We start from the raw sequence: 20,418 nt of genomic DNA on the forward strand, positions 1-20,418 counted from the left end.
AGAAAGCTCAGCTCATCTCATCTGATTTGAAATCAATTTACGGAGTAACCTCTACCCTCAACCATGTCATGATGGCAAAACACTGTGGATCATTATCAGCTCATTGACTTCTGATGTCTTTGTCCGGTCATCAATCTCAAAATAATATGACAAACAAGGGTCGAAAAGCTTGTTTTGAATGATGGAGTGTGCGGGCCGACTAAGAAACGTAGACTTTTTTGGAGATCTAGCACTGACAAGTCCATATCTTACAAGACTCTCTTTTTGGTATCAACGTCTATTACGGGATGGATAGTTTTAACGCCTATACGGATACGAAATGAGACGGTTTGTCCTATTCTGCCGCACTAATTGTGATTAGCTGTCCTGAAGAAATCGGACTGGTTCGAAAGCACCTCATTCGCCCGAGATTAGGTACCCAAAATACAAGGGTAATTGGCATTGGAGCCAGGTGGTACCTCGCATAAGCAACGTCCGTACTGACAGTACATAACACTACAGAATTGATTGTAACAAGTTCCGGTGCGACACTGTCCGGCGGACATCCCCACGCGGTCATAACTCTAACCTGGACTTTGAGCGGCTCAGCCTACTAGCCGAGCGCATCCCAATGTTGGAACAAGTTGCTTGAGAGTCAAATGTCTTAGAATCAACCAGCTAGACCACCGTGAGATAGACACATTCATCGGGGGAGCTATCCAAACGTGGGCGATATGCCTCCATGATCACGGTTGTGCTGTTGCGGTTGCAGTTGCAAAATACGAGTTGGTGTTGTGGGTGAGATTGTCCGACCGGAAGATAAACACGCTAGCGAAACGCGTTCTACTGTATGTTTGTGGCACGTGACCTCATCGAGCCACTTCAATCCTTCCAGCCAAACATACCCAATTGCACTTCGTTCCTACAATCTCTTCTCCTTCTTCTCCGCTTCTCTCCATTCACCTCTTCGATCTAAGAAGAATCCGAAATTGAATCATTCCAAAAACGCGATGATTAAGCTGTGGACAGCGAGATTTTCGTGACGACATTGACTGACTGATTGCATGCCCTAGCTCAATTATTCCGACTGGTGGGCTTACACATGAATGACTTCTCTGTTCTTAATATGTTATCCATGTTATTCCATGTGAAGAATTTGTGTCTTCTATTCTAGGCTGCATGCATATCCGAGCTGGAAGCTTGCATAATATTGACCTCAGCCGTACTACAGGTAGTTGTCAGACAATATCTTGTGCTATTTTCGCGCCGTGGTGTTATTTCGAAGACTACTCTCCAGTAATGCACTCTGTTCTTGTTCCTATAACTTATAGCTTAACTTACATGCGATCCTTTTATGGAGTATGAATATCTTTCCTGTGTCTATCTGCAATATCTCGAAGCAAAACTCATTTCAACTGATGATGTTACAAGTCAAATCATCATTTTGACCTCGACAGACTTCGGGGCTCTTACAAATGAAGGGCCTGAATTTCGTATTTAATTTCCGGCATTCAAAATTCAAACCTATTTCTAGATCTGATACAGACGTACGCTTGCCTGTTTCAGAGCAAGTATCTTTCATGTCCCTCGCAAACGGGGCTCGATGAAGGAAGTGTTACGAGTGCAATAGTTCTTGACAACATACCGTGCCGAACGTTATCGCGATTGATGCAGGCGTAGTGCATACTATCTCTACTGTGTTTTACAAGATTCAAAGAATCTGCTTCCTTGTACTCCACTCCGGGTACGGCAGTACCTTTCCCGAGAATCATCATCTTTTGTCACTTTTGGATATTGAGAAATAGTAGTAGTTAATTTATCACGCTACAGAAATATTTCCAACGGCCCCAAGAGTTTGAAGTTTAGTGAGTGCTAAACCTTGGAATGAAAGACCAGCGCGAAGATTACGGAATGGATAATTGAGACCGTTGACCTTGATCTTGTCATTACTATTGTGAAAGGCAAACGAAAGCAATCTGAAATGAGTTACTCGAAAGTCTTGAGATTGCCATTCAATTTGGGACACATAAAAATTGAAGAATGGATCGATGACCCAATGATTTGTTTCTGTGTTCCACAAACATCCGGTTGTGGCACTTTGTAGAAGATTAAACAACTAAACGTTTATTTTCGAAAGAGGAAATGGGGAGATGTTGAGCGCATACATTCGGAAATCTGCAATTTGAATCAGAATCTCTATCCTGAAAAGAAAAATATTAAATTGGTGACTCAATAGCGTATATGAACAATAATCACTATTTGGTTAGAAGTCAGACCATTAGACTTCTATGTTATCGTCAAATCTTGGCATAATGCTGCAAAGCGTAAGCTAGGAATTCTCCACGGCCGCTTTCATTATATTTGAACAACTTCAATTCAAATGTTTATGCCGATGATAATATTTACAACTAGGTTGCTTTGGATGTGCAATCTAAGCTGTAGTACTATACGAGCTATAACACTACATGAGGCCGTGCTACTTACACACGATGATCACCTTACTTCATCAAAAGAACTTTGCCACAAGCTGCTAGATGGCTTAGATGAAAGAGAAATACCACGGGCATGTTCTTGAAAACATTTTCGCCAAACAATACAAGAGAAGAGCAACCTGCTCCGACCAGCATTATTAAATGAGTCGCTGCAAAAATCAAAATTGATTTTCTATATTGCCCAAGATATCTAATCTGTCCCAGTTGGTTCTCATTACAATGGCCACACATCATCTAATCCATCTCTGGATGCATATAATCAACCTTGGCACCTCCAAACAATTCATCTCTTCCCTCAGCGCTATCGTAGCAACATTCGAGCCCCCTGCTGCAAGTTTGGCAACGGAAAATTGGGGTTCGATGCAATACAAGCATCTAACTCGCTCTTGATCCAACATTCATTGTCTTGAGCCAATTCCATGCTTTCAAACATGTTCAGAACATTCGAATATCCCGATTGGGGCTGCGGTGATTTGCGACCTTGCACATGAGAGGTCAACCTCCTGTTGTCACTGTGGTTTAGCTTGCTGATATACATATGCGAATCGTCTTCGGAAGTACAGGTATCACGGGCTATAAGTGTACGGCAGAACAGGACCTTATCATAGCAGGCTTGGAGGATCTCCGGGGAAATAGGGTTTTGTTGTTTTTCTCTATCTACTTCATAAAATTAGATACATGTAGGTGCATCGCATAGTCATCATAGCTTTAGCTATAGATAGACTGAATCGATTATGAATTTACTACTCCTATACCTATGATGCACATGCTGTCCCTGCCATTTACTTAACAATTTGCTTTATGGAATCACAATCAGAAGAAAAAAATCATTGGCGAGACCATGATTTATGAATCGCAGCAAGCGAATTTTTATGTAACATTATATTTGTAGGAGTTGTGCAACTTCGTTCCAGGTAGCGAAGAGTTCCAGGAGTGTATCTTATTTTAAAATCACAGGATAAAATTAATTGAATTGAATGTAGTCAATTTCATCAAGTAGTTGCCTGAGAAGCAATAATCATCCGCATTATTCTGCGTTCAGTCGCACTAACTCAACATGATTGTTTCCAGAAGATCATTCGATAGTAGTCTTGATAGCAATTACTCACTTTAAATCCCAGTCTCTATGTCATGTGTTGCAAGGACTGGAAAAGAGCACGGCACTCCTGCTATCATTGAAGTTCCTTTGAATTTCGATATTCCGGGTTCTATCGGAGTTTGCTGGAAAAATCTAAAGTAACGAGAAAGCCAGTAGTGTTGCTGGATAGGTTTCACCCTTGAAATGGCAGTAACGTTGCATCTCTTTGAAAATGAATTCTGTCGTGTATATCTAAGACTATATAGTACAAACACAAGAAGAATTGTTTTGAATGTTGGGGCTTTGCATCGGTCACACAATGGTTGCCATCGGTAATCCTCTATGTCAAGAACAAAGCAGATTCATCATTGTATGTATAGTACCGAAATATATACAGAAGTGTTTTGCAAATGTATGTGCCATCGCAATTCATTCCAATTCAAATCTGGCTTGCTCAGAGAGGGCCGTTGGGATGGATTAAAACTTTAGTATATCCATCCTCCCTTCTATCAAATTTGGTATAAGCGTTTGGTGCCTCATCGATACCAATCTCATGCGAAACAACGAATGAAGGTTTTGCGACGCCTGAGATAATCATATCTCGCAGACAACGATTGTAGGCTTTGACATTGCATTGTCCAGTGCCAATGGAAAGACCCTAAAATGTCAGTAACACTCATCTGTGTTGGTACTTGTAGTAGTACTATCACCAAACTCACCTTCTCGAATAACTTCCCAAAACTTATCAATAACATTCCTTGGCCAGCATTGCTATCTGGAGCACCAGGGTCGCTTGGGACATATAATCCAGGAACACCAATACCACCGGTTGGTCTCGTCACTTTGATGCAATTTTCCAAAACAATACTTGGTACTTCTTTCTTGCCATCCTGTGCAGAAGCCTGGTACCCGACAGCGTCCACGCTCCTATCAACCATCTGGCCATTCTGTTTTATGATTTCCTCGACGGCGTCACATTTGGTGAAATCCACAGCGACACAACCGATTTTCTCCGCAGCTTGTAGACGTTCTTTCACGCTATCAACGACAAACACTTTGCTTGCTCCTCTGAGCTTTGCACTATACGCAGCCATCAATCCAACAGGTCCGGCTCCGAAAACGGCGATTGATTCTCCTGGTTGGAAGCCAGAAAGTACAACACCGTGCCACCCCGTTGGGAATATGTCGGCAAGAAGGATAAAATCCGCTTCATGATCTTTTCCAGCAGGAAGAGGAAGGCAGTTGAATTCGGCATATGGTACACGGATATATTGTGCTTGACCTCCTTGGTAAGGTCCCATTGCAACATATCCATACGCCCCGCCTGCGAATCCGCTTGATGAAATTAACGAAGTGTAAACAGGAAGCTCAAGCTTAGATGAGACCTACGGATTCACACCTGTACAAAAAGCCGTTTTGCCCTCTTCACAATTCCTACATCTGCCATCTGCCACATTGAACGGCATCACCACACGATCCCCTTTCTTAATATGCTGAACACCAGAGCCGGTCTCGATCACTATGCCCATATTCTCATGTCCAAAACATAACCCACCTTCTGCAGCCGTTCTTCCCTGATACATGTGCAAATCACTTCCGCAGATTGCGGCTGTCGTCACCTTCACCAGTGCATCATCCGAATGTTCGATCATTGGCAGTGGGCGTTCTTCAACAGTTACTTTGAAGGGTTCTGCACAACATAAATGTCAATCATTCGGTCTTTATAAGAGTACTTGGAACAGATTTAATGATCATACCTTAGTATATAACCGCTTTCATTGTTTGCGTTTGAGACATCTTGAAGGCTACTTCTATGCAAAACCTACTTCTTTGAGGTGAAATGTTGACTTCTACCTAGAATTACCTAGTATATATATCATGCAAGTATGATGGCATCGTCTTCCCCGCGTTCTAACTATCCCCTAGACCGCTAACTCAGGACTCCTTTGTGGTTTGTATGCTAAGCAAAAACATTAATATTTTTGAAAATAATATTAATAATAAAAAAATCAACAAATACGTTGCATATAACAATTCCATTAATATAATTTCAATTAATGTAGAAATTGATTTTATTGATACAGGGATATTACATCCAGATATATTTTCTATTTCGAAAATAGAAACTTGTTTCAAATCTATGGAATATATCGATTTCAATCGAAAAGTTTTTTTACCAGTCAATGTTCAAGCTGATTAGTTGTTCATTTTATTTTTTCTTTACTTTCCCATTAAAATAATGAAATTGATTATAAAATAAACGAATTCATATGTGCGAGTACCGAAAAACAAAAAACTGTCGAATTTGCAGACATATTCATGGTATCCCATTATAATAAATAAAATTTATTTGTATATAGGTATATGCATATATATATCGATTTATATCAAATTTAAATTTGAAATTTATTAGGAGTATAAAAAAAACAAAGATAAAAATCATTTTACACGTTTTATGTCAAGAAATAGGTTTGTAAAGATTTATATAAGGTATTGTGTATTACCCTTTGGAATAAGTAATGTTTATGAAAGAGTAAAAGTTTATTATTCAATTTGGATTTTATATGCTAATATACTTCTTTATAGGTAAATCTATTATCAGATTATATTCAACAAATCAATCTCTCAATATAAAAACCTCAAAATCGAATTTCAATTGATGAATGTATAATGTGGTACAGTGGCCAATTAAGCTTTATTACCATTATTAAAAATAAATCTATTTCTATGGGATTAAAGATATGGGTAGTGGTAAATTGAGGGTTTTTTATGGTATATAATTGGTATAAAATTGGTATTAAAAATAATTTTATGGGTGTAGTGATATCTTTTCTTTTAAGATTAATGAAAGGGGAAAAATTTATAAATAAAATGCAAGTAATAATTCTATGTTTAGTGTAAAGGTTATTTAAAGCTTTATATTATATTTATCTTGATAATTTTTTTATTTTTTGTAATTTTTTGGAATATATGTGTTATGTAGGGTATGCTGTTATAGGGATATACCAACCGAATTCTGGTATTTATAAAGATCTTGTTATTAAAAAGAAACAAGATGTTAAAGAGGATAAGATATTCTGGGGAATAATCTTTTCTATTCTATCCTTTTCAAATAATGTATGTTTTATAACATGGAAAAACAATACACTAGTTTTAATACAATTTATAGTATATAATGGGAATACTTTTGTTAATAAAATACAAAAATGATTGAAATTGATTTATTTGAAAACTAAAATAGTTAGAGCAGTGTTTGGAGATGATGCACGGAAAGAATTATTTATTTCAACTCTCTTTAATGATTATAATTTTTATATAAATGATATTGATATAAAAAATTAACTATATACATCCATGTCAGGAAATCAATGATAACGATGTGGAGGCTATTAAGCTTTAGAATAATGACTTTTAATCATTGTTTTAATCAATTGCCATTTGATTTAAAAAAAAATTACATCAAAAAACGAAAAAATGAAATCTTTTTGGTATAATGTTTTTCGAAAATCTATTACCGATGAATTAATTATCGAATTTGGATCTAAATGTTATTTTAGGATTCTAAAACGGATTTGGGAGGTTCTAATTGAGGATTCTAATTTTTTTTTAAATTATTATTTTATAAAGTTAGAAAATAAAAAAAATTGTTGTATATATAAAAATTAATTTTTTAATATTAAAAGAATAATATTAAAGAAACAATCTAATAATAATAAATTAAAAGGAATGAGGTATCAAAATATTTGAAAATATAAAAAATATAATATTTATTTATATAATAATAATAAATATTTTGATAATTATTATAGAATATAACTCAAATATTATGAGCAAACTGGAAATCCTGATAATTTGATTAGTTAGTATAATCCCTGTATAAGCGAGGAGTCCTGAGTTGGCGGTCTAGGGGATAGTATGGATGTTTCCAGGCTCGGACGTTCATTCATTCATGAACCATCAAAGCAACCTACCAACCCCGCACCCGGCCATTAATTGCTGTTACATGGCGTATTTCTAGAAGACTTTGTGAATACTCATTCGCATATCTCCTGCGCGTTGGCAGTTGATCTCGAAGAGTCTTTGAGGCTAAAACAACATCTCTACGACGTAATGATAGAAAGCGAATTGAGATATGGACAATAAGATTTGTGATTGTGGGATGTGAGCTAGTGTTAACATCGCTAAGCCTCAGATATAGTAATTGGCCAGATCCACACAAAAGTAAACTTTAGATTCATTGTGCGGAACTGAATTTCAATGCTTAAATCTATGAGAACGCGATGCCCTTGGGAATAGTGCGAGTAGACGTTCTGATTGAATTAGAATGAATGTGGTGTTCCAATTGCCGCGTCTCACCGCTTTGGTGAGTATGTAGCTCCTTTTTGAGCGACAAAGTCCACTGCCTCGACTCAATGCATTGTCGTTGCGGGAGTGGCCGGTGAATGCATTCGATATGAAGTCATGTTGGCATCATCTACGAATCTTGAAATCTTTGTCAAGACTGAATTTGAGCCACCGATTCTGGGGCTCCACCGACGCTCATTACCAATCGTTGCGGAGCAAAGTATAGAATGGATTTGTAGGTGCAAACCCTCTCCATAAGGATACCGGTTTTGGTGAGTTAATTTGGATCGGTTCACAGTTCTAAGATTTTTTCTACTTTAATACAGATACACATAATCCTCGGGCCTCGAAATATAAGGATATCCTTATTAAAGAGGATGTAAATCAAGTCTAAACCTAAAATCGTTGGGAGCCAGAAATAGAAATATATCCTCATCAAGAGATAAGGTTATCTTTATACAGCTGGAGGACCCTTAATACTATTAATAGCTTTATGTACGGACAACATTGGGCGCCATTTGCCCGCGAGCCTGCACTCGAGGGATAGTGAGGGTTTACTGTTTCACAATTGAGTTTATTGTCAAATTATCAATCAATCAAGCTCATTAATTATTAGTAAGTCAGATAAGTTACCAAAGAATGACCTCGGTCTCCGAGCCGTTAAATGGAGAGTTTTGGACTTCAACTATTTCTTCAACGTTTCCTTTATTTACCTTCTTCAAATCTTCAAGAGCCTCATATTTGAATAAATCTTGACATATACATAATGGCACCAATTCACTTCTTAGTAACTCTTACTCCCGCACCGGGAAAGGAGGCTCGTGTATGTGCCTCAATATTCTCCTTCCACTAATACCAACCCGAGCTAACATACCTTTTCCAGCTCCGAGAAACCCTCACCGACCTCGTAAACAAAGTTGAGAAGAATGAGCAGGCAACTCATAAGTACCAAGCATTCGAACAATACGATGGTGAAAAAGGAAATGTCTTCGTTCTCCAAGAAATCTGTATGTTCCTCTCGCTCCACTATCTTCCGCTTGCTCATTTTCAGCCACGAATGTATGAATGGCTCGTATAGAATTACACATGCTAACAACAACTAGTTGAAGACGAAGCCGCAGTAGCTGCTCATATGGGTGCATCCTACGCCAGTGAATTTGGAAAGCTTTTGTCTGAGGAGGGACTCGTGGGTGCACCAATCGACATCAAAAAGATTCAGCCATTTGTTGGATTTGCTAGTCGCTAGATGTGGGATCTCGAATTATTATACAAAATCCCGCAATTCAGAACATATTGTACCACATCATACTCATACCATACGTCTGAATCTATGTCTAAACATGCATCTATCTTAATTTGTTCATCTATCTAACTCTTCAATCCCGTTCCATTTCTGATCAAACAAAAGCAGTTTTAGGAGCAAATCTGCCCCCAATCACAGGAGAATTCTCAGTCAACACATCCCAATCATGAGCATCCAGTGCAGCTTGTCTACTCTTCAAGACTGCCTCATGGGTTCTTGGTCTCATCTCCGCTTCGTATGCATCAATTGCTTCTTTTTGTGTAATTTCACCAGCTTTGACCTTTTTCAATTGATCGACTAAGAGAGCTGCATCCAAAATCCCGTGGTTGGCCCCTTCGCCTCGATACCTATTTATCATGTCAATTCCTACCAATTTCCGTGCATCAATTGCCACCCGAATTTCGAAATCATATGATGGCAAGAGCAAGATCAAGAGATCAAGAAATCTAACGCAACTTACATCGTCATAGCATGCGCCGCATCGCCCACCAATGTCACCTTTCCACCCCAATTATCCCATTCCTTCGTCGGAAAGTCACTCAATCTCAACGGAGTCGTCGTAATATCCTCCGGAATACCCGTGACAATACTCCTCAATGGTTCTGCAAACCCTTCCGTTCTCTTCTTCATATACGCCACTCTCTCAGCATCAGTCTTCGGCATCGCATCCGCAACCTCATCTTTGATTAACCAAGAAAAAACTATCAGCCCTTTGTAGCTCTTACTTCCATCGTCCTTGGGAACTATCTCTTGCAAACTAAACCACATATAACTTCCAGTTTCCGGGTCTAGCCCTTGGAACAACAATGGATCGATAGCTCTTACAGATGAAATTTGTTCTTCCGTAAATGGCCTCACGACTCCAATACAATAAACAGGCAATTTCGTCAAGTTGGCTGCATCTGATCCATTGAACAAGCATTTTCGCGTCACACTATTATTCCCATCAGCACCTACAATTAAGGTGGCATTACTTGTTGTCCCGTCTGAAAATTGTGCAGTCACGAGATCAGAATCTGAGGCTGGGGCAATTGATGTAAGACCTTTCCCTTCATGGATATCGAGATCGGTGGCGAGTACATTGCGGATTTTTTGTCGATCCAAACGTCGACGGAGCTTGCTTGGTGGGATTTTGTAGCGGGGTGAGGCTGTACGGGCGTTGAGGAATAGAAAATTCCCATCGTCGTCGTTGAGGGTTGGATCAACGGCTGCCTGTTGTGTTTAGACAAATTAGTCGTCGGATCATTTTATGTTGGCAATGTGTTAACACGTGGCTTTCTTGAGATAATTGCATCTCGCGACTTCCGACTCATCACGAAAGCTCTCACAATCTCCAAACTTCGTGTCAGGAATCTCTTACCGTAGGTATCAACTCAGATACTTTCTCCCCAATCGTTCTTTCCAAGCTTCTCAAGCACCACTATATTATTGTCTGGTTAGCAAGTCGCCCCTTCACACCCTTCCCACCGCCTTGCCTGCTCCCCACCCGTGATTTGAAGCACCACTCAACAATCAGTCATCTCATGAATGATCCCATCAAAATTACCACTATCACTACCTCATTTACTGCCAATCCCTTCTTGTTCCCCTTTCTCCTCAAACTCACATGCAAAGTAATCGCCCACCCTTGAGCTCTCTTCCCATGCTCGTCCTTCTCCACAATCTCAAAGTCAATCCCATTCTCCCTACACCCTTGAGCAAGTGTCAATCCCACAATTCCTCCTCCTACTATCAGGACTTTCAAATTCGATTTCGCTATTTCGCTACATTTTATTAGTACCGCCTATTCAGACCCTAGGAGAGGTACACACGAAGGCATATTTGACTCCAGTTCTTGATCCCTATGCTTGAAGTTCTGAAATCAAGGTAGAATGAAATCTTAGAAAACACAAAAGATAACACTACTGAAGTGGGAAAACCATCAGGGAAAACTCAAATATAGGATTTCCAGGTAGGCTGCCCCTCAATAACGGATATCCGGCCCAAAAAGGCGTTATACGCGCTGGCGCATCAGCACCAATGAGAGGTGCAGATGAGACAAGGGAGGCTCTGAGGTGCATATTACCCTGTCGTTTGAACATGGTGTGTAAATGGTATAGATGGCAATGCACATGGCAATTTTCCCCACACCGTTTGAAAATAACAATTCGCTAAGACAAATGGGGGAGGTGAGTATGGTGAGTATCCTATTGCGCATAGTGAATATAATGAACGGCGTGATGTGCATCAGGGAGAGTATACATGATATTATCCTAAATTACAACTATACAATCACACTTATTACTCTACACTCCAATATCATCGTGTTGATTTGCCTAATTTCTTCAATTCTTCCATTGCGCTTTTGCTTCTCGATTTCGAACCAATAGAGCTCAGAAAATCCCGTACCCACCTCCATCCACCTATTCCTACCCGATTCAAATATCCCTTACAGAATTCAAACAGCACTCCGAGGTTCCTCAAGATTCATATCGATTGTTAAAATCTTGAAGATCTGATTGAACAAATGGCTATCTGTCACCATAAAAGACTAATCTTTGACTTCGATTGCAACGAATGTAGTGGCAGATGTAGTTAATCGAACCTAATTGCATACCATGGCATACCACGCAAGGAAAACCAGTCCATACTTTCCAAACGCCCTCAGCAACAAAAGGCAGGAACGAAGCATCTGGAAGAAACAAGAACATGAATTTTCGAAACATCTTTGACCCAAGCCAAAGCATTCCATACAACAAGAACATCAATAAACCCCACTAAATCATCAAATACCCCTCATCTTACCTTACCATATAAATTACTACCAACGAACATCCGATAACAAACAAACATCCAGCATGCCTCCTCTTCCTCCTCCGAAAAAATTTCCCTTCCCGCTATTTTCAAACGAGATGTCCTACCACGAAAACCCATTCTTCGAAGCGACTCTCCACGAAACACACCCCTATGTCCCCTATACTCCTGCTCGGCCACAGAAACAATATTTAGCGATTCCTGCTGTTCCATCTGGTGCACCAATGCAACCTATCGGTCCACATCTATCAGGGCCTCCTTCACTCCTGATTCTTTTTGTATGTGTTTTGGTTGCTGGATATGCGTATCGGATGTTTTCGCGCAGTTCTTGTGGTTGTGGGGCGCATAAGACGAGATATAGTACCGGGAAGGCGACTACATGTGGGAAAGGCCATTGAGGTGCCAATTTGGGTTCAATGAGGGAGGCTGTGATGATGAGTGTACTAATTCCTTGCTTGGACGAGAAGAATTTCGTTGTGGTTACGAAATTCTTTACTGGATGGGAAATAAGGAAGCTGTTGGGGAGCCGGACTTGGATTTTGAGATGGAGCATCATAGAGGAGTTTCAGCGCCGGGCATAACGCAAATGTTTTGGGCTTGTTCATATTTTGGAAAAAGGACATCATAGAAGTTTGTCAGCGAAAATATGTTTGCGACTACGCAACGCAGCGACAATGTGGATAGAGAGGACTATTATTATAGATTTTGATTGCATTTTATCGTGGACTTGAGCTTTGCAACTTATGAGAGATAGTAATAATTGCTATGCTCCAGCTTCCTTTTCCTGGCCGATGGCCAGTCCCATGCCACAAAGCTTTCCGTGAGAAATATTGCTCTCAAACACGGTTCTCGCAGAAGGCGCACACAAGACGTACGTGAAAGAATAAATATCATGTGGCAATGCTCCTCCTACCTTGGAAAGAAAAAAGAAAGACCCGATCTAGACTTACTGTAATTCCTGGTCATAACTTACACTCTGCCCTTGCAATGCCTGCCGCAAACAAGACCTACCTCTTTTCCCTTCTTCGGTCCATCGAACCATCTTTCTCCATTCCAGATCAAGACTGTAGTCCGAGTTTTCCCCATATTCCTTCTCCGACCCGAAACCCGATATACAAAGAACAATATCCCCACGCCGCAGATCATTATCGTATCACAACATCCCAAGTCGCACATCGCACATGGCACCATATGCAACGTCCGTCCGACATCCCCAAACTACTCACCGAACAATTTTCCACCGCATTATGCACTCTTACTAACCCCAATCTCCCATGCAAACCTCCGCATATATCGAATGCAATGTAATATGATTGTACAGGTAACAGGCGGCAGAACCAATTCGATGGGCATTGCATGTTGAACTATCGATGAACGTTCCATTTTCAATGCGAAATTTGCATCGTATTCCCGTATGAACAAGAGATCTCGTACTGGTGCTGCAGTGACCGAAGGATAGAGCATGTTCGTATCCGTATAAGTGAATAGCGAATATCTCATTGTCGTCGGAGGAGATGCTAGAATTGGTGACCTAGTCGTGCTATACAATTGTGGCTTCTCGTAATAATAAGTTTACCGTTCTATACACAGCTCGAATATTCAATCAATTGCTGCGTTCCGCGGTGTGTATAAACCACATGTGTCACATTCAAAGTCGTGTCGCTCTTTCCCATTTTTACGGTAATCGGACATCCAAGTGTGTCTAGCTGATATCACACAAAGAACGGAGTCGAGTTCATGTCCGTTAGTCGCACACAACTCTTCCAAATGTCGTTCTTTGCTTATGTGTGTTGAAAATATGTATGTGTAGAACAGCGTCCGGTCGCTATAACCCCTGAGATGATAACAAGAGGGGGGCGTCGTATGTTATGCATGCAAATGGTAGAACGATTGTTTACTCGTACACGCTGGTGGTCGATTTCTACATTCTTGTTTGGCGTATACCGTCATCGTGAAAGCGGAGAAAGGAAGTGAAGGCAGTCATACATATTATGTAGTCGCATCGAATCTAAGAGAGTTTAATCTGAGGTTAACAGGCCCAAATAGCAAGCGAGTAGTGGGTGTATTCCGTGGGGTGGTACTTGGCATAGGTAGCTTTATCATGCTTGGATGTATACTGTAAAGATGTTGAGAGCAACCAGGGACTCCGAAGCACTCTCGCAGGTACTTGCCACTCGTGGCAAGAGCTCAAAGGTAGAATTTTTGAAAATGTAAGAGTTGTTCTCCGCCGCGTCGCGAGAGTGTTGGTGTTCATCTTATTCGGAAACCTCCGCACAGGCTAATCACGCCTATAGCTACAGGGCCTCGGGCCTCACGACTCTTTTACCGAATCCCATCAATACCAGGAAATAGAGCTTCGACGATCACTGCTCTCTTTGTTGATTGTGCAGCTGTTCAGAGAAACTATGAAATGCATTACCAAGCAGAATGCCATTTTCAGAAATGCAATGAAACTTTTGATGTAAATAAGTAACTTGGAAGGTTTATCAATTCTAACTTTGTAGTTTGATAGGAGCTACTCTAGCCTAGCTAGATGGTTGCCCCCCACCGTGAGCAGGTCACACCTCTGTAATTGAATCAGGAAGGCACTTGTCAAGCAATTCAATTTAGAGACATGCAACAAGACTCGAAGACTGAAATTGATTGGCTATGTATCACGTGAATTGTAAGTCAATAAGATGTCATACTACTCATGACCAAGACATCTTGACTTTGACAAGACTAAACTCAATCAAGACCTCATGAAAGCTTCATCGTTCAGCAAAAACTCTATTTTCTCGAATGTTTAAGAATTAACATATTGCAATTCACAAGAGTGATGCACAACAAATGAGTCTAGAACGTAGCGGCAACTCTGCTGTCTGTCTAACCCTGGAACATTCACAGTTCGAAACTCAACTCATCATTTCAAGTCTAGAGAGAGAGAGAGAGAGAACTTTCCATCAAGTGGTCAAGTTAAGACATCCAAGAAAACCTTGAATTGTAAAAGTATTGAAAGCCTAGGTATTGGAAGTAAAGTTTGAATGTAGTGCGGATGACTTTTATGGCTTATTGAAGCGACGACCTTGGCTAGCGAAGTGGTCATTCCCCTTCAATAAACTTTTCAACCTTCCCTATCTCGAGCCTATCCGCACGTCTCAAGAAGGGAAGTTTCTGCGATGCCAGTCAATCAGATGGTGATCGAATTAATGAGCTTAGAAAGTCGCCGGCTTAGATCGTCAGAACGGACTCCAGCGGGTCGGTATCTTCATGTCCAAACCAAAGCGAGGCAGGTAACCTTGCTAGGCAAGGTTGCCTCATAATTTCTATACAATGGAATATAATTTTCGTTTTCAATTTCTTTATTTTTCAGATATGCAACAAAACTTTTGATGAGACATAATTGGCTGACTTGAATCAGCTAACAGAATGGTGAATGAGAGATAATAGGTGTATTTCAAGGCATGGAAGTGACTCCTTTACATTCAAGTCTCAATTCCATACAAGAATGTAGTCGAGGGCTTCTGCTATCTCAAGTGAGGAGGTGAATCACTTTTCACATTGCTTGAGTTGAGATCTGAAGTAGAGTGGAAGAGTATATAAGGCCTTTTATTTTTTGTAATTTTCGAGAGAACCATCACTATGCCTACCTACCTAGGTACACATAGATAGCTCGCAGCTGGCATTTACTTGAGTCATTATTATAGAAGACCATCATGCAATTTCATTGCACCGGAAAACAACATCATATCTAATCTTGACCTTTTCCCGAACAACCTATGCTGATTTAGCCCATCCTCTAATTCTCAAAATCTTTGTCTCATTTCTATTTTGATTCACGCCTCCATCTCTATGATTACCCCCAAGTCAACATGTCGCAGCATTTCAAGCGTGCGACAACTATACAGATTAGCACATCATATTTCACCTCTCCAGTCTGATGAAGATCAACCAAGTTAGAGTAAGGAATTCATATTTTCTACCTAATCATCTAAATTATCTCCATAATATTAAAGTTTCATCTCATCTTCCGAAGTCATTCCCATTCATCATAACGCCCCCATCAATACAATTCTCATAACAATCATTTCAAAAACAAAGCTGCTTCGTAACTGTTGTCAGAAAAGCTCCAGATACAATGCCCACGACCGTCAAATCATTAGAGGAATTCCAGAAGGAGGAATTCAAATACCTCCTTCTACCTCCATCCGATCTCGGTCCTGACCATCACATCTGCGCCTCCTAACAAAAGAAATCAACAATCCTCTCCTTGAAAGTCATATGCTCCTCTGCCTCCCAATCAATGACCCCCTCATCCTCAAGTCCCAGACAACCGGTATCCAAATCCGCCTCCAAACTTCCCACGATTCTAGTCTTACAGATAATCTTGTGCCCGAAATAAGCAATCGTGAATAATATCAAACTGATATACGCCACAAAGAACTCTCTGACCTGGAATCCAGGAATAAAAGCTGTGAATCCTTGGGTAAAAATAATCAACACCGTAAATACTAAACCATACCACGCAAACCACGGTTGCCACATCGACTTATAAGGTAAACGATCGCGACTGATACCCCGGACTGCAAGTGCCTTCATAAAAGCAATATGACATCCGCAAATGCAAGCCCAACTAATGAATCCAGCGACGGCAGAGATATTTTGGATCCAAACAAATGCGTCACTGCCTCCAGAACTCTCATTCAGGAAAGCCAGAAGACCAAAAATAGAGGTAAATGCGACGGCATAATAGGGAACTCCACCTCTAGTTGTCTTCAAGAAACATTTAGGCGCGCAATTCCCTTCTGCGAGACCAACCAAGATACGAGAACCAGAATAGACGTTGGAATTCGCGGCGCTGAGAACGACGAAGAGGAGCACGGCATTGATGAGCCCGGGAAGTGTCTTGACACCAGCTAGTTTGGCGGCAATAACGAAAGGACTAGCGGATGCATCTGAGCTCCCGGATAATAAATCTGGGTTATCGTATGGAATCAAGAGACCGATAAAGAAAATTGTTCCGACGAAGAAAAAGAGAATTCGGAAAAATGTCTTGCGAATAGCGGCCGGGACGTTCTTTCTGGGGTTCTCGGTTTCTCCAGCTGCGATTCCGACGAGTTCGGTTCCTTGGTAAGAAAATCCGGCTTGGATAAGTACAGCCCAAAATCCGACGAATTTGGAAACGGGGTTCTCGGGATTGATGAGGTAGGGCGCGAATGCACCTGGATTGCCCCAGGTGTGGAATCCGAGATAGCCTTGTTGACCTGCTCCGGCATCGATACAGATTCCAAAAATGAGGAAACCGAGCACGGTGATGACCTTGATGAGTGAAAACCAAAATTCGATTTCGCCGAAAAAGCTGACAGGGAGAAAATTGACGCCAGAGATGACAACGAAGAAGACAGAGATAAAGATGCCGACGTTGAGTTGGGGCGCCCAGTATTGGATAATGAGACCTGTGGCTGTGAGTTCAAGAGCGTAAGTGGTTGCCCAAGAGAACCAATAAATCCATCCCATGGCAAATCCAAGCGAAGGATCGATGAATCGTGCTGCGTAGAGAGTGAATGCTCCGGGAATGGGAATGAAGGTTGCCATTTCTCCCAAGGACATCATGACGCTGTATATGAGGGTACCGACAAACGCATATGCGATGAGAGCACCTGCTGGACCGGATTCAGCAATGGCGGATCCGGATCCGATGAAGAGACCTGTGCCGATTGTTCCACCTAGTATACATTATTAGTATCTTCATTCTGTTCCAATACCCTTCATCAACCATCTTGTGATGAGTGAAGATGAAAAGATGTGATAGTCCATAGAGGTAACGAACCAATAGCGATCATCTGTAAATGTCTACTCTTTAGCTTCCTCTGCAACTCCGGCCCACTGCCCACCTGGATAGCCTTCTCTGGATCCTGCGACGAATGACCCGAAGCCGAATCTTTTTTGTCATCTCCTGCGGCCTTATTTGTGGCCTGAATCGAGTCCATCTCCATATGTGGAGCCATGTTGACAGAAAATGCGCGTGCGCAACTTTTTCGAGGTTTCCAAACGTAATATCTTCTTCCAAATTCCAAGCTGCGTTGTCCTTCTCTCACCGAGATACCTTCCTGCAGCTACTGCTGTGCGTAACGTCTCGAAACCGGGCCTGGGACGCAGTGCAAAGACTCAACAGTAAAAGACTGAAACTGAAAACCTCGACGATTTCAAACTACGTCGAAAGGCTACAGTGACAGACTGTTCCGTGAAACTCTTCACTCCTCTCCTCTCCTATCCCGCAAATATTCACCACTATACACTTCCAATCACCAACTCTAAAGATCCTAAATGATAGAGGTCAATTCTCACGCCAATGTACAACAAATTTCAAAAATAATAACAAGAAAGAGTGCATGCATGAAATCAAAAGAAGAGGACTGTTGACATAAGAAGGGAAGAGTCATCCATATAGCAAATTCTAGTCTGTCAAAGAAATTTGTGCGAGCTAGCGTCATGTCCTAGCATCTGGCCCCAATATCCCCATCAAGATTGAATAATCCATCAGGGAAGATAAGTTCTGCCCTTCTGACTGGTAGCCTTTTAACCCCAACATAATACTACTCTGTCAAACGACTCAAACCGATTGACCCCGAGAAATCCAATTCTATTGATAATCTGATTTTAAAGAGGGCCAATACTTGGCCTGTGAGCTGATGTATAAATTTCAAAATCGGGAATGCGCATCAATTTGCTGAAAATGAAAATTTTTGCAGCCGCTTACCGAGGAGACTTAACTAAACCGAGTTAGCACGTTGGCGAACTTCATGAAAAGTCAACGAGTTAACTTTTTTCGACATGCAAAACTGGCGGATTTCCTTGTATTTCATGGTTTAAAGTTACCAAACACGAGCAAATTACAACGTATCTATACTTTTATCGAGCATCAATTCTAAGAACAGAATAGTTACCAGTCATTTTGATATAAACTTCTAAAATCTTCAAGACAATGACAACATCGGCAAACGAAGCCGTGTGCCAAGTCAGGGTCCATCTAAACATTTTCCGACCACCGCTTCCGATAAATCTCACATCATGTTTTTTTATATGCTAGGAACGATGCAGTTCCAAGTGCATGTAAATTATAATAAACCGGTTGAATTAACAAGGGAATGAATCACATGTATAAACCTATGCCTTTAATATCCGATACTGTGCGTTGATCAAATAATCTGATATGTATCACGGTTTGCATAAACCATCAAGTGGCTAAGATTTTCGCCTTAACGCTTTTTTACCTAGAGCCTCTGCAAATTTTAATAGTGGGGTTTCAACTGTCGAAAAAGTAATTCTAAAATATGTCTGCCGGTGAGCGGCGCATCCCCTAGTGTATGGCAATGGCAATTATAGATTTGCTGTACATCTTCAGAGACACCTGCTACAAGATCTTGCTAAACATTAGCACGAGGCTTCTCAAACCGAGGGATTTTGAAGCATCAAAATACAGCCTATCCTAAACAAAAACTGGTAGTCTTAAAAAGATCCTTGAACGTGCAGACGATCTTGATGCAGAAAAGTTGATTTCATTGTCGCCATCATGTTCCTGTCACCCCCATCAGTCATCTAAACTAATTCATCTCTCACCCCTTTCTTCTCTTATTTCTTGTTCTTTCCCTCCCAATTTCTTTCTCCCTGTTCTCCATTTGCCAGACTAATCAGTGTAATTCTCAGTAACCACATCCGTCATCGACCTAAGTAGCAATTTGCCATCATCTTTACCTACCGACAATATCGTCCCTAGATCCCCGTCATTCATCGCCTATCCATTGCCTGCACAAAATCCAGTCTCTTCCCCAAAACTTAATGCACATAACTTATAAGTCGTACCTCTTGCTCCACTTCTCATCCACTACTCTTTCCCACTACACCATACCTACTCTGTAATTCCCAGCACACATGCAAATCCAACCTCACATCCCAATCAAAAACAGACTCATAATATCAAATTCAAACCCACACCTTGACTCAATCTCTCAATTCCGACAAAAGTGGGTTTACGAGCGGAAATCATTAATCAATCGACCCTTAAGTTCCCCAGTTTATTTTCGGAACAATGTTCTTGCTCAGGAAAAAATATTGTTCATTTGAACCTTTCTCACCAAGAAGCGTTGGTTTCGAGTGGACCGTTGTTTGAATTGCTTTTGATCAAGATGCATTCAACACACCGTTGACAATGGCAAAGCAATTATGCGGGTAAGGTAACAGGAACGACCGCTGCTGAGCATAAAATTTGCTTCGCTCTCATCGATGAAGGGGCAAAAAACCAGACCTCGGCTAATGTTATCAACGTTGGCAGCTGTTTATCTTCACGTGACCTCATTTACGTCAAAGTCAATATCTGTCAGATCGAATCAGATCAAAATGGATCTTTTCCGCCAGAAACGGAGCCTCGGTGCGCTTTGGGTTGCTTTGCA

At 40.9% G+C, this 20,418-nt stretch overlaps 6 protein-coding genes across 6 annotated transcripts; 1 reads left to right on the forward strand and 5 right to left on the reverse strand.

The window, feature by feature from the left end:
- Positions 1-4,003: 4,003 nt before the first annotated feature.
- On the reverse strand, positions 4,004-5,201 carry EAE98_009605 (uncharacterized protein; the record flags this gene model as incomplete). Its single annotated transcript, XM_038957226.1, has 3 exons — positions 4,004-4,207; positions 4,269-4,884; positions 4,939-5,201. The coding sequence occupies 3 exons, from the start codon at positions 5,199-5,201 to the stop codon at positions 4,004-4,006; spliced, it is 1,083 nt and encodes a 360-aa protein (XP_038806419.1).
- A 3,458-nt stretch (positions 5,202-8,659) lies between these two features.
- On the forward strand, positions 8,660-9,139 carry EAE98_009606 (uncharacterized protein; the record flags this gene model as incomplete). The annotated part of the gene is made up of 3 exons (XM_038957227.1): positions 8,660-8,716; positions 8,777-8,900; positions 8,997-9,139. The coding sequence occupies 3 exons, from the start codon at positions 8,660-8,662 to the stop codon at positions 9,137-9,139; spliced, it is 324 nt and encodes a 107-aa protein (XP_038806420.1).
- Positions 9,140-9,290: 151 nt separating this feature from the next.
- Positions 9,291-11,015, reverse strand: EAE98_009607 (uncharacterized protein; the record flags this gene model as incomplete). Its single annotated transcript, XM_038957228.1, has 5 exons — positions 9,291-9,543; positions 9,657-10,408; positions 10,557-10,616; positions 10,803-10,959; positions 11,008-11,015. 5 exons carry the CDS (start codon positions 11,013-11,015, stop codon positions 9,291-9,293), a joined length of 1,230 nt encoding a protein of 409 aa, XP_038806421.1.
- Positions 11,016-12,149: 1,134 nt separating this feature from the next.
- Positions 12,150-12,594, reverse strand: EAE98_009608 (uncharacterized protein; the record flags this gene model as incomplete). Its single annotated transcript, XM_038957229.1, has 2 exons — positions 12,150-12,484; positions 12,522-12,594. 2 exons carry the CDS (start codon positions 12,592-12,594, stop codon positions 12,150-12,152), a joined length of 408 nt encoding a protein of 135 aa, XP_038806422.1.
- Positions 12,595-12,752: 158 nt separating this feature from the next.
- Positions 12,753-13,075, reverse strand: EAE98_009609 (uncharacterized protein; the record flags this gene model as incomplete). Its single annotated transcript, XM_038957230.1, has 2 exons — positions 12,753-12,902; positions 13,001-13,075. The coding sequence occupies 2 exons, from the start codon at positions 13,073-13,075 to the stop codon at positions 12,753-12,755; spliced, it is 225 nt and encodes a 74-aa protein (XP_038806423.1).
- Positions 13,076-16,210: 3,135 nt separating this feature from the next.
- Positions 16,211-17,976, reverse strand: EAE98_009610 (uncharacterized protein; the record flags this gene model as incomplete). The annotated part of the gene is made up of 2 exons (XM_038957231.1): positions 16,211-17,694; positions 17,799-17,976. 2 exons carry the CDS (start codon positions 17,974-17,976, stop codon positions 16,211-16,213), a joined length of 1,662 nt encoding a protein of 553 aa, XP_038806424.1.
- Positions 17,977-20,418: the final 2,442 nt, after the last annotated feature.

The sequence above is a fragment of the Botrytis deweyae genome (assembly GCF_014898535.1).
Source record: "Botrytis deweyae strain B1 chromosome Unknown BDEW_029, whole genome shotgun sequence".
Taxonomy (NCBI): Eukaryota; Fungi; Ascomycota; class Leotiomycetes; order Helotiales; family Sclerotiniaceae; genus Botrytis; species Botrytis deweyae.